Source organism: Mesitornis unicolor, unplaced genomic scaffold (genome assembly GCF_000695765.1).
Source record: "Mesitornis unicolor isolate BGI_N332 unplaced genomic scaffold, ASM69576v1 scaffold3420, whole genome shotgun sequence".
NCBI classification, from domain to species: domain Eukaryota; kingdom Metazoa; phylum Chordata; class Aves; order Mesitornithiformes; family Mesitornithidae; genus Mesitornis; species Mesitornis unicolor.
In genome coordinates, this window is record NW_010160104.1 from 84,145 (window position 1) to 97,634 (window position 13,490).

General features: G+C 40.3%; 1 protein-coding gene across 1 annotated transcript in view; it reads right to left on the reverse strand.

Annotated features, from left to right (window-relative positions):
* Nucleotides 1-9,641, reverse strand: part of LOC104544013 (calcineurin-binding protein cabin-1-like) — a 30,125-nt gene extending 20,484 nt beyond the window's left edge. The window contains exons 1-2 of the mRNA XM_010188751.1: nucleotides 9,375-9,641; nucleotides 8,849-8,923 (exon numbers count right to left, since the gene is read on the reverse strand). Of these exons, the coding sequence (XP_010187053.1) occupies nucleotides 8,849-8,923; nucleotides 9,375-9,569 (270 nt within the window). The 5' untranslated portion in view covers nucleotides 9,570-9,641. The remainder of the gene's footprint in view (nucleotides 1-8,848; nucleotides 8,924-9,374) is intronic.
* Between the last annotated feature and the right edge of the window lie 3,849 nt (nucleotides 9,642-13,490).

Consider the following 13,490-nt stretch of genomic DNA (forward strand, 5'->3'; position numbering starts at 1 on the left):
GATACTGCTTCTGGCAGGGCTCACTGCTCTGGGGATGGGGGAAGAAGTTACCATCAGCTGTTCCATAGAAAGGGAAAGCGATGGTCTGCACAAAGTCTCCTAATGGAAGATGCTGGCACTGCAACTGTTACATAAAATTTCCTTGTCGGTTTTTTAAGATTATTCCCATGTCTGAGTTTGGCACCTGAGCGGGACTGAAGTCAAAAGCCACCTAACAAAAAGGTGCCCCTTTTTAAGAGAATACCAGCGCATCACCGCACAGCCTGGACGCCGTCACACAGCCTGGCTGAACAATGTGCCGGCCACGTTCCACAGTATCACCAATATCACCACTCCAACTTCCGTTCAATATTGTGTTTGTTTTAATTAAACCATGCCTATTCGTATTTTTGTCTCCCTGTATCTCTGCAGCAATATTGGAAAGAAATTTCCTTTGGAAGTCTTCACGTTACATTAGAACTAGCAGCAATATCCACGATCCAGACTCTGAAGCTTGTATTTCCTAAGATTATAGTTTTAAATACAGAAAATAATGAGGATTTAGATACATATGATTGAACTGCACTCCAGCCTAACAAAAGCCTCCGTGTACACAAATGCACGCAGGTCCTGCTCTACACAGGTAGCCACATTCCAGCAATGCTTGCACACACAAAACGTCATTATTGGGCCAAGAGAGAGGAGGTAAGAGGATGAAAAGCACTGACAGACAAAGTGAAGGAAAAAAGTGACTTTTCTTTCCTTCATGTTCACTTAATGACTGCTTTCTGCAGGAGACAGAAGGAGGAGAGCTGTTAATTATATCAAGAATACACCTCCAGGATAGAGTGAGAGGGGGATGCCATGGCAACTGGCAGATGCAACACTGAACAAAATGGTCACCCTTTGGTAGGAGTGAGACCATGAAAGAGCTCGTCCTTTCGTCCCTCCCTTTCCCCACCTCCTCCTTCCCCCTCCTTTCTTATCATCTTTGTTGCATTAATAAAGCATACAGACAACTCGGGAAAAACAACTTTCTCTGTAAGCAGTCTCTGACGTCTTGATGTGCAGGAAGAAACGATGAAAATTAGCAGCATGTGGGTGGAACAAAAAGGAGGGGGAAAACACATGAGGTAGAACTAGAGAGGATTATTTTCTAATTATTTAATATTTTACTTATCTCTTCCCAGCCCCAGCAAAGTGCCTTTAGAGAAGGAGGCTTTTAGCTGTTTCTTGAAGAGAACAGCTTGGGGGTTTGTTGTTTTGTGTGCGTGGTTTTTTTAAAGTGAGAATTCGAGAAGAAAATGCTCCAGACATTTAAGGCAGTTCAAACAAGTCACTCTCAAGTTTTCTGCTGGAAGGAAAAAAAGCCCAAAAGACCGTGTTCACTGCAGTGCTGACTGCATTCCACAGCAGAAGGGGAAAAATCCACTCAAGTGCCCTCTAGCTCTAGCTATCCTCTAGGAAGATAATCTTTCCTGTTCCAAAGAAAATGTCACGATCACTGCAAGGTCCAACACTGAGACTGTAAGATCACCAGACTGATGCTCCAGAGACGATCTGAGCACTGCTGAGACTGTGCACTGCTTCAGCTGCAGACCCCGCACAGCAAACCCATCCCCTGCAGTCCTTCAGTACTCGGCTACCAGCGCTGGGGAAGAGTTAAACACCAGCGAAAGGAGAAAACAAGACCTCAGTGATCTGTTCTGGAACTAGAGTAGGGCAGTAACAGCACTGTTAAAACAGTGCCTTTCCTCAACAAAAACTGCTTTTATATTACAGAAGCAGCAAAACTTTATAAAATGAGGGATGGTGCTGGCAGCCCGCTGGGAGCCTGAGCGGCACGGCAGATTTGCATAACCTGATTGTGCCTTTGTGTTTATAATGAAATTTACTTGTTTTGATTCTGGTGGCAGCTTCTTCATGAAGCATCATGTTTAATTAGATCTGACACTGAAAGCTGCTGAAGAGTTTTGACTGCAGGTTCAGAAAGGGAAACATGGAGAGCACTCGGAGTTTGGCAGCAGGCAGTGGGAGAAGGTGGTCACGGATGCGTTGCTTTGGAAGAGGCCAGGGAAGCCAAGGGTGAACGGGAGGATTTGATCAGTCGGAACGGTGCAGGGAGAGCTTGAGGTCTGACAGCTGGAGCAGGAAAGGGTGGTTGAAAATTTCTCTCGTTCACTCTTCAGGGATGGAGCTGCTCCCAGAGCAAGGATTTTTTGGCTAAGGCAGCAGGGAGTCTTAAATAACTCAGCAATGTTGAAATAGTCCCTTCTCATGGCATTTAGATGATATACTATACTGTGAGGAGCCAATAGAAATTTCAGCTGCTACAACATTACCCATTACTAGGACTTTCTACACACAGTGCCGTATTCTCCAGGGTCACAGCACAGGACCAGAGACTTACTGGCATTTTGGAACTTTGCCTTTGAACACTTGTATTTTTAGAGAGGTTAAACCCAGCCCTGTGTGCAATGTTGATCTCTGCAATGTTTTAAGCTATTTCTTTTATATAAATTCCGTTCTCAGGATTGGCGTGCCCTAACACACACACAACCATCGAGTTTTTTACGTGTCCTCTTTAGGCTGATGGTTTCAACACTGGTGAAAGGTGTAATTTTAGTATTAAGGCATTCAATATTAAGTCCACAGTAATAAAAATACCTTTTCGAATTGCAAGCCAAGAAGAAAAGAAGACGGATGTGTTCTTAGACTGAAGTATCTCCACATGCATTAATGGAATATTCAGTTCACTATGACGCTTCATCCTGGCTTGCGCTACAATAACTTTCTCATGCCAGCACATCCTTAACAGTATCACAGACATCATCATTATATATAAAATAAAGCATTTAATATGACCAACTTTAGGCAGTCAGTGGAAAGGCTTATTAGAAATCCTCTAATTATCTAGAAGCTTCACAACTGCTTTCTGTCAGCACATCCCTTCCCTGGCCCTCAAGGCCACACATTTCAGTATAATGCCACGTCAAGGTCAAAGTACTTTGCCTCAATCTTTCATCCTCCCTCGACAAGGCCTCCTTGGTATTCCATTTCCAGAGCCCATTAATTTCATACGAACATCACAGTTGGCAAGACTAAAAATATATCTTATAACTCAGAGCAGTAGCTGACTGCTTTCAGGATCTCTGCAAATCTTTTTGATGACATTCTCAGACTGAGGAAATCAAAGAAAAGAACAAGCATCCTTCAAAATGCTGCTTGACCCACAAAGAGACTTGATCTGTAGTGTAACATTAGTAACTTAACTACTAATGACACAACGGCCGCTACTGGATAGCAATTTCATCCCATTCGATATGTGCATATCAAAAATCTTGCTCACACTCAAGAACTTAAACAGAAGAGGACACAAAGAGGAGGAATGACTTACAGCTACACTGGTTCTCCAGCCTGGTGTGCTGCACGGCCATACAAACGCCTGTGGCTGCAGAGGAACATCCACCACGGCAGGGGAAGGAGCAGCTACCAAGAAAGCAAGCTTCTTTCTTCTAGCAGCAGTTCTGGCTTTAAAGTGCTGGTTTACCTGTGCCACATTCTTCTGCTATGACTCACTATCGTATCTTCTAGAGGTATGACTTCAAACAACAACGTACGCATTCAGAAACCTCCAACAGCATCACAAACCTTAAGTTCAACCAGAAGTGTTTGTTTTCTTCCCTCAGTTACAAAAAGCCCATCAGATGAGATGGGCAACCGCTCCTCCACCTTTTCCAGTTGCAGGACTACTCACTTCATGAATTTAAATAGCGGCATGAGCAATTAAACGTCTTTGGAGGCACAACCCCACTCCTGATGGGTCATTGCTGGTGGTCATACACCCTTCTTTGGAAGCTGCCATAGTCTGAACTAAAGGTAAGTAGTTTCTGGAACTTCAGTCTCTTGCTTTCAAAAGCAGTACACCAGGCTAAAGGGTCAATAGGCAATACTAGAAAATGTGAATATTTTGGAAGAAATTTTAATTCTGGATATCCTCAGCATACGTTAGTTTAGTCAAACGATCAACTCAGTGACTTCTGCAAGAGCAGTTAAAGTGCAACAAGCAGCAAAACAAAATTCTCTGAAGGGCTGATGATTATACAGTTGCAACAGATAAAATGGTATTTATTTTCCAAGCGTTTGCTCAGCAATCTTCTGTAACTGAAAACCGATCAGATAATATTGTCCTCTTAACTCTGAGGATATGATAAGACAGATAAAAACCAGCAGTAACATCAGTGTTTTAGAATGTTACATCACCCCTCTTTACATTTGGAATCAAAGTGTGCTGAAGTTAATGAATATATCACTTTAAAAATATTATCATTATCATTGAATACTGAAAGAAATCTCCCAGCAACTTACACTGAACCTATTTTTATATAAATTACTGTAATCACATCTGTTTATGCTACTCTGTTCCCACACACCATAAAGGACTCTCCTTATTAAAACCAAAAAACTGCATACATTTCAGTCTTCCTCCCCATTTCACTTTCACATTAGACAGTGTTACAAGCTCAGATTTTACTTCACTGTTACTCTTTAACAGAAAATACATATTACAGTAACACTGAACCTAGACACATACAAACACAGCACCAATTATTAATGAAGCGTAAAGCTCCTCCACCCCTGAATATGGTGAGATACATGGATTAATTTATATTGTATTTACCAGCAGGTCTTTCAAGCTCACAAGTCTTTGGTAGCCTCTTTGAATGACTGTTTCAGGTCTTCAGCTGCTTCTGCATTAGACATTAAAAACTCAAAGCCTCCATTAGCAGGATTTGGTAAAGCAAAATTGTGCTTGCTATGGAAAAAACATCGATTACTCCTGAAAGAGTTGGATCCAATTAAGTCTGAGAAGATGCATAATTGATAAGATGCTCAAGTGATTTTGTTTAACTGGTAAGGTTCGTCACCACATTAGAGCTCTACTGCTACAGCGCTTTATCCAAGTCTGTATGAGTACACATAGGTACGCCTTTCTGTTAAGGGTACTACAGCCTAAGCACAATCATACTGTTTCACATCCTGTAAAGACTTTGAGCAACACCTGAACCATGAACAGCAGCCACATGTATAGCAGACCACTTTCTGAAACACAACCCTCTGTCCCTGGCACGAGCAGGCCATGTAACCACCCTACGCAAGAGCTCACGACAGAGTATCGACATTAACTTCTTCACTGATGTGTCATTTTTAGATAGAGAATACTTCAAATCCAATGTTCTCCAGGAGCACAGCAACTCCCTGTGGCAAGGTTTTGCACCACCATCTTTTTCTGCCTTCTTCAAACCTGGGAGCCAACCTTTCTAAGCCACTGCCCCACGTATTTCGTGGGCTCCAGAAGATGATGCTGGAGTCTCATTGGTTCAGCACATGTTAACAGTGCATCAGTCATCAGGACTACAGAGGATTTCTGAAATCAAGCGAAAGGGTCACAGCATTGCCAAGCAATTAGAAAGATTAGATCTCATCACAAAAGTATAATAACCCGCTTTGTCGAATCCCGTTTACTGACTGCTGCATTGTTTCCTGCTTACACCTGAAGAGGCACAGAAAAAGATTTCAATGGAGCTGTTCAATATTTAGGTTGAAAACTCTGACTGATCTGGAAGAAAGTTGAAAAACCATAATTCAAATAATTCCTGATTTCAGTAGCAAGTGAAAGTTTTCATAAAGAAACGATATACTGCCTGGAACTGCAAAACACAAGAGCCAGCAGAGAAAGACTTACCAAGGTGAGGTTTGTGTTCACGTTTTTGGGTTTTTTTGTTGACTGTCAGTTTCCTGGGATAAGGGACTGAAGAACCACAGGCTCTGTCAAGCTACTCAAGCTATCCAGTAACAAAGCCCTTCTCTGGGCTGCAGCAGCTCTACACATGACATCATTTGTTTACAGAAGGCAAATACTTGCCAATTTTAAATAAAACAGGATTCCAAAAGAGACAGATGTCTACGAAAGTGGCTATTCCTGTGTCTCCACACTAATTCACAGTGCTACACCAGCAGTAGGGCAGCTTCACACGGCTCGTAAGATCCTACTACAAACAGACAAAAATGAGACTGAAGTATGTGGTAATCTCATTAGCTGGGACCTCTTCCTAAAAGGGAATGCTACAAGCTTCAAAGTACATCACGTCACGAGGTATGGTTTATTTCGAATGATTTCACAGGAAATCTTGTCACTTCAGACACAGTTAAATACTAGCTCACCTGTTGTATCTACTTTCCAGATCAATTTGCATGCGGATTTTTCACTATTCTGAAATTCTGCCACAAGCCTGAGTAACTGTTGACTTTGCTGGAAGAGTTGGCACAGCAACCGCATACCCAGAATCTTCAAGAAAGCCCAGCAAGGAACTTGGCTGATACATGCGAGTTTGTTGAGTAGTCTTTGAAAAGGTGACTAAATCCAAAAAGCAAACAGTAACCTTACTTTCAATAGAAAGAATTTGCTAATAAGCTTCTTCTGTGGAGTCATAAATCACTGTGATGACTCCTGTTTTTTTCCCCCCAAGATAAGCTAAAAAAGTCTTCACATGCTGATTTCTTTGTTAAAAAAAATAAAATAAAAATCTGTTAAATACCACACTATGAGCAAAGAAACACTTATGCTAAAATACCTCTCTTGCTATTTCTGTTCATTTCTACAGTTTAATGGAAAAATGTTACTGACTTCCTGGGGGACACAAACTGGAGAGGGATACTTCCATGAAAATGTAATAAAGAAAAACTCCCTTTACTCTTACATCCCCTCTCTGCTAGGAGATGGAATGAATGCAAGCTTTAACTAGAGACTCTGCTAGATATTTTTAATCTCAGTATTAACAACTGGGAACCTTTATGGACACTGAAGACCCAGACTTTCTATACAGCACAGAGAAAACATGGGTCGGCATGCCTCCTGATAACTAACACACCATTTCAGGAAGAAACTTAGTGTGTCACTAATCTTGTCTGGAACAAACACTACATAACAGGGTCTGCCCTGAGGGTCTGAACCTCCTCTACCCTCCTGGACAAGGCAACAGTCACCAGTAAAGAAATATTCACCAACAAGAGATTAGGAGAACAAGTACCCATAGATTCAAGAGAACAGTGCATGAAAACAGAAGGTTCAAGCTCCGTTGGAAGGCATATATCTTAAATAGAAACAAGCAAAAAAATCTGGCACCTTTCACAAAAGACACAGAAATATCTGCTTCTCCCGAAGTTGCAGAGCAGACAGCACTAAACCTTGTCACAGGAGCTGACCTACAGTCTCAATTTTCTTCAGCTCCACTAAGCAGAAAAACCTAAAAGGAAGACCTCTTAACTTGATGTAACACAGCAGATTCACCTTGTAAGTTCTTCTGCCCATCAACCAGCATCTCCAACACAGCAGTGCTTCAGTTCTGGGAAGCATCTGTCACGTACATTAACACACTGAAGGGAGAAGCAGGCAGTGTGCATTATCTGAGGTTACATTGAAAAGATCTAAAGAACAGAGGCAGTGTCCTGGTGATAGATACCAGATTTGCTTCAGAAACTAGAAGAATTATCTGAACATTTAAGAAATATATTTATTTTGAAAAATAGTTCAGAGAGGTATTCAAATCCATTTCACATTAAGACAATATTTGACTTGCTAACATCAGAGATGGACCTCCTCAAAAGTTTATGGTTTTACAAGAAGAGATGCTTGGCTTTTCCAGAAGAAAAGCCTCATCCAGATTTGAAGGATGAGGAGAAAGTCTGAAAGGCTTTTACTGTCCTTCCATTTTTATTAAAATTAGCACCCACGCAAAGGGAAAGAATCAAGTGATGGAGAAGCAGGCAATTCTCTCCCTGCATCCATAATACTTCTTAGATATTAATATCGTTATCTACCTTTTTTGTACAGAAAACCTTAGAGATGCTTCCTGTTTTATACACTAAATTATGATACAGACCACCACTGGTGAAACACTCAAAGACAACAGAAGGTTTCTAAGTTGCACTCCAACAGATTTTTTTCAAGTATTTTTTGACAAATACTATTTTCATTGCTTTTTGAGAGCTAGCAATCGATAACACAGAATGCGTTTTCATAGCATAAAACACGCACAAAGCCCTGAGCAGTATTAAAACATAAGACTATTAATGAGGAATACAGATTTTTCTTCAAAACTCACTTTTGTTTTCGTTCAAAAACTGCTGAGTAACCGCTTCATTGTGTGCTGGTGACAAAAACTGTGGAAAGCACAGCGCTAGAAACTACTTTGGGACCTTCAACTGACGGTTTGCTGGCCAAACGAATGACCTTGAAACATGTCACTCATCAAGTTTTCTTCTTGGCTTTGACTTCACCTTAAGGACTAGTAAATAACCATCCTTTTAAAAGCTGTAACTGTTTGCTGGGTAAAGCCAGAAACCACAAGCTTAAAACAAACTGAGTAATGTAATAGAGTCAAAATCAGATTCTCAACCACGCAAGCTGAGAGAAAAGGTATTTGGTACCTCTGGAGTGGAGTGCAATGTTAGCAAGGGAGGAGCTGATGAGGTTGTTAGCCCTTAGTGATCAGAGAGAAGTAATTACCATCCATGAAATGCTGAGGAATGACGTGGACAGTAAGAAAACTGTAGTGTGCCATAAATATTTCAATTCTGAGATTGTTTGGGGTTCCCCAAAAGCTTTTGGGCACACAAACTGTCCTTCAAGCCCGACATAAGCAGTAGCAGTGATCCTAACAAAGGGGATGAGCTCCCTACACTAATGTGGCCCCACTTATCTCAGACAACAGTACAAGGAAAGCAGATATTTCTAATTGCTGCAAACAGATTCGATTGCACAGACTAGGTAACAAAAGCACGTTACAAGCAGTCAGGGACAGCTTACCTGTTTCTGTGCTGATGCTCCCATATGCACCTGGCAAAACTTGACTGCCTGTTCAAGTGCTACTTCTTCATCCACCTGAACACAGAATCACAACTAATTAAGTTGTAATTACTTAGCTCATCTTTAAATCTAATTAAATTCAGATGAAATGGGGATGTAGAGGATGCGATTAAGGGGGAAAAGCAGCACTTTACAGCAGAACAGTGATCTCAAGTTATTCAGGAGTATAGATTCAAAGACACACAACTCTCAATTCAAACTAACGTTCAGCATGAACAAAGCCCACATAACTGGTATTATAGCTCTTAACTGACTTCAGAAATTTAGCTCCAAAACATGGAGAGTCCTACTTTCCCCCGCCCCCAGTAGTGGTCTTAGGAGAGTGGTTCTTTGGGAGCTATTTATCTCCCCAACTTTTAAACAGATACAGGCCCAACTTTATACTGCTTGGTTTGGCAATTATTGTTATTCTATAATGTCTGAGAGGTCACACAGAGAACCTAAAATTAATGATAAAATACTTTACCTGTTTAATCAGCATGTACGTTTCAGACATGATCTTCTCAATTTTACCCAGGTCATAGGCCATAACTTTCTGACCTTGCTGCCATACCCGATAAGCATCGAGTAGAAGTGTTTTCCCAGACTCCACATCCTCGAGTAATTTCCTCTTCCTGCTTGACCTCTGGACAGGTTCTTCTGTAGGCACTGCCTGAACCATGCCTTTACCTGCCTGCTGCTGCTGTTTTGAGCTGATACTCAGCTCTTCCAGGGAAAGTTCTGGAGTCCGGCTCTCTGGAGCTCTCTCCTTTGAGTTCCTGCCAGGCTGAAGACGGTCTGGCTCGCTGCGTTTACACAAAGAATCAATTTTTTCAGGGTCATTGGAATATCCATCAAGATCCATAGGCTCAACTGAACCAGGCCTAGGGAGCTCTTTAATTTCCTTGTCATTCTTGTTCTCCTGTTCCAGTATGTCCATAGCATTGGGAATTTGTCCCTGGGTCACTTCCTTTACTCCATTTTCAGTACTATGTACTACTCCATCCGATAAAACTGGCTTTTTGGGAAGGACATCTTTTCCCTCTTCAGCACCAGCTTTATTAGAGACGTCTGTTGTCATCCTTCCTGAAGCAAGGTTAGTGGACTTGGAGCTCTGATCTTCCGAAACCTTAATAAAAGAATTCTTATCTGTTACTACTGAAATCAAAAAAGTATCTGAGCACAGCTATGACTACCAAGAACACTGACAATTAAGACCTTTACATTATTGCTTCCACTGAAGGAAATGCATTTATTCCATGTTCATTCTTGTTTATTCCTGAATATTAATTAATCCAAGCTACAAGTCTTACAATTTAAGTATATTAAGCAGTGGAAACACCAGAGAAATCAACAGCACAGGCTGAATCAAAGCTGCAATGGTGTCTTTTTTCCCCACTGCTCCAGTCTAATACCATGGGATCCAACTCAACAAAATCCAAGGTACTAGTAGCACAAAATTTTCTTCTAACATACTGAAATCAAAACTGAACCTGTTTCTTTTGGTAGTTACAGATCAAATTTAAGAATCTTTCCTTTGGTTGCTCTTACCTAACTCTCTTCTTGTTAGTAGATCAAGATGTGTGCTATAAACTCTGCTGTAGTAGTTTAATCTTTGTACCTCTACTCTGGTGATGGTCCAAAGGTAGAAAACCTCAGTACCTCCATCTCTTCTTTCCAAAAAATGCTAATGATACAATTCTTACATCCAGATTTATGAACAAACTACCTCATAAACAGGGTTCCAGTGTTCTTATGGATGTTGTCATTTAATATATACTCTGTTAGCTTGGAAAACCCTTAGGAACAAGTTCTTCCTTGAATGCGTTTAGCAAATAACCTTCCAATTTCCAGTTATACCAGGCTGATTAGTACCTATATGACTTTTAAAAATTAAATCTAAATTACAATTCAATGTAGTAACAGATGTGGTGCTATCAAAGAAATAAAAAAATAATTTTAAAATAATTTGAAATTTAAAGGGCAGTCAAATCAAACTTACTGCAATCCACTCCCAACAACTGTACTTGTTACTGGTTTTCAAAAACAAAAAGCAATGCTGGAAGCAAGTTTTCTGTGCAGCTGCATATAAACAAAAGGTATTAGAAATAAATTATGATAACTAACAGATGCGGTGCTGTCAAGGAAATTAAAAAATAATTTAAAAAAATAATTTGAAATTTAAAGGGCAGTCAAATCAAACTTACTGCAATCCACTCCCAACAACTGTACTTGTTACTGGTTTTCAAAAACAAAAAGCAATGCTGGAAGCAAGTTTTCTGTGCAGCTGCATATAAACAAAAGGTATTAGAAATAAATTATGATAACATAGCCCTTCAACCTAGGGAGATCTAAGGAAGGAGTAAACCGAATGTAGAAAAACCTAATAACTAAATCAAGGGCCACAGAACACACTGCTGCCTTACCTGTGTCAGATCGTTGAGTGTGTCCTCCAGCACCTTCACTGTAAGCACAAAGGCTTGTTGGGCCAGAACTTGGCGATCTGCATCACGCAAGTACTTCCTGTGCCACAGTAAGGTGACAGAAATTAAGCTAACTGCCAAAAGCTTATAGAACTTTAAAAGCAAGGACCAGGACATTAAAATAAACCACCAAACCAACAAAAACCGCAACACAACAGCTTTAAAACAAGCTAGAAGAAAGCAAACAGAACATACAGTTGCATATTGAAACATACCACTTTAGCTATGTTTCTCTCCCCTCCACAATCAAAGATAACAGGCATGAAGCAAAAGATAGCACTGTCTACAAAGAGGGAAGGGGAGAAATGAAAAAACCCAACCCAACAAAAAAAAAAAAGAACAAACCAAACCCAGAGCAAACCAGACAACCAGAATTACAGTTTTCTTATACCAGGCCTTCCGTGTCCCCAAAACACCAGCTCTTTATGCAAATATTTTCTTGAAAAAGATGATAGTCACACAAAGCTCTCTTGGACTGTCAGGTGATTCTCATGATAACCATGCATGTGAGATTAAGGACATCAGCAAATCCTTTCTTGTTGGTCATATCAGCTGTATTTTTAGAGCTAAAACACTGGTGTGCTAATATATTTTTTCCTACTTAGTATTATTTTTTAAAAAGTGTATGCGAAACTTATTCACTCCATAGCTTCATTGAGTTTACTAGAGCAGTGCAACTTCAGTGTATTTTGACACAATGCTTCAGTGCACTTTCAAGGAAAACATTTCCAGCCATCAAGCCCACCTAACTGAATTTCTACTTCAGAATTGGCTGGTTTTAATGAGAGGGCTAAAAAGCAAATAAACAATTTTGAAGGGTACTATTTCAGCCAAAAAGCCAACAGTTTTAATAAATGTATTTTCTCCCTCTACCCTATTACATTAAATTGGTAATTTTATCGCTTGCTTTTCAGACAAAAGATATAAAAGCCTGGCTCCTCATCAGTTCAGTAATAACTAAAGTTCAGCTAAACCCCCCCTGTTTTTAAAAGTAGGGTTGTTACAGGCATATACCAGACACACCCAGAATATCTGCATTTATAAGTTCCTGTAACAACTGCAGTTTGCCATGCCTGGCATTGCCTGATCCTACATTTCAAATCACTTGTTTGTTAAATTCAGTCTAGACTTATAAATAACATAACATTTTTAGTACAACTGTAGGCTTGCCTAGGAGAGAATTTAAACCTTCTATGGTCCAGTACTTCTGATATGTTAAAAGTCAAAGTATTTTTGGCTTCAAGTTTGCTGAACATGTGTTGACATATTCCCAGACATACCATGATCTATGCAAACTCACATGCACTCACACTCAAAAAACACATTAAGAAACCTTCAATCCCTCCAACTTACTGCCATCAATCATTCAGCTCACTGTCTTAAGCATTTGCCAGAGACTGATTTCAATATTTCCCCATCAGCAAGCTATTAGAATTTTACCTCAATTGCTTCAATATTTTCCTTAGATGTTTATTTTGGTCTCCCCATTGATATGAATCTTTTTATAGCTCAAGTTAAATGGCTTCTTTTTTCTTAAATAAGGTTAATGCAATTAAAATTAGATCACCCCTGAATAGGATAAGCTTTGTAAATAGCATCAGCTGCCACCATGCACACAACCATTGTTCAGTCCGTCAAGCTTACAGGAAGGCAGGATGCCTGGGCCGTGACCTCCCTCTCTGGACATCGCTCTTACGCAAGAGGCCATCAGAGGGGTGCAGAAGTCACCGCGCTTTGCTCCACCAGTGACTCCTCCACGTGACAGAAAAGCTCCGCGAGTCTGCTAAGGCAGCTGTATGGCTGCTCCGAGTTTCAAGAGAAACGCAGAGGAATTCTAGAAGCTATTACAGAATCTTAATCCTGAGAAAAAATTAACCATCATTCCACTGTATTCCAGAGGAAACCTGCCTAAAGACTTCTCCTAAATTAAGAATGTCTTTAAATAAAAGAGTTACACAGTGAACGAAATATATTCAAAGCTTTACGAAGTAATGGATTAAAATAAATGTATCATACTTTCCCTGATCAGGGGTCCTCTGTAACATAGATGAGACTTTGAGCAAGGTGTTGTAATCCTTTAGTTGTGACAGCACGTTCAGCAGTAAGACAATAGAGCGGTT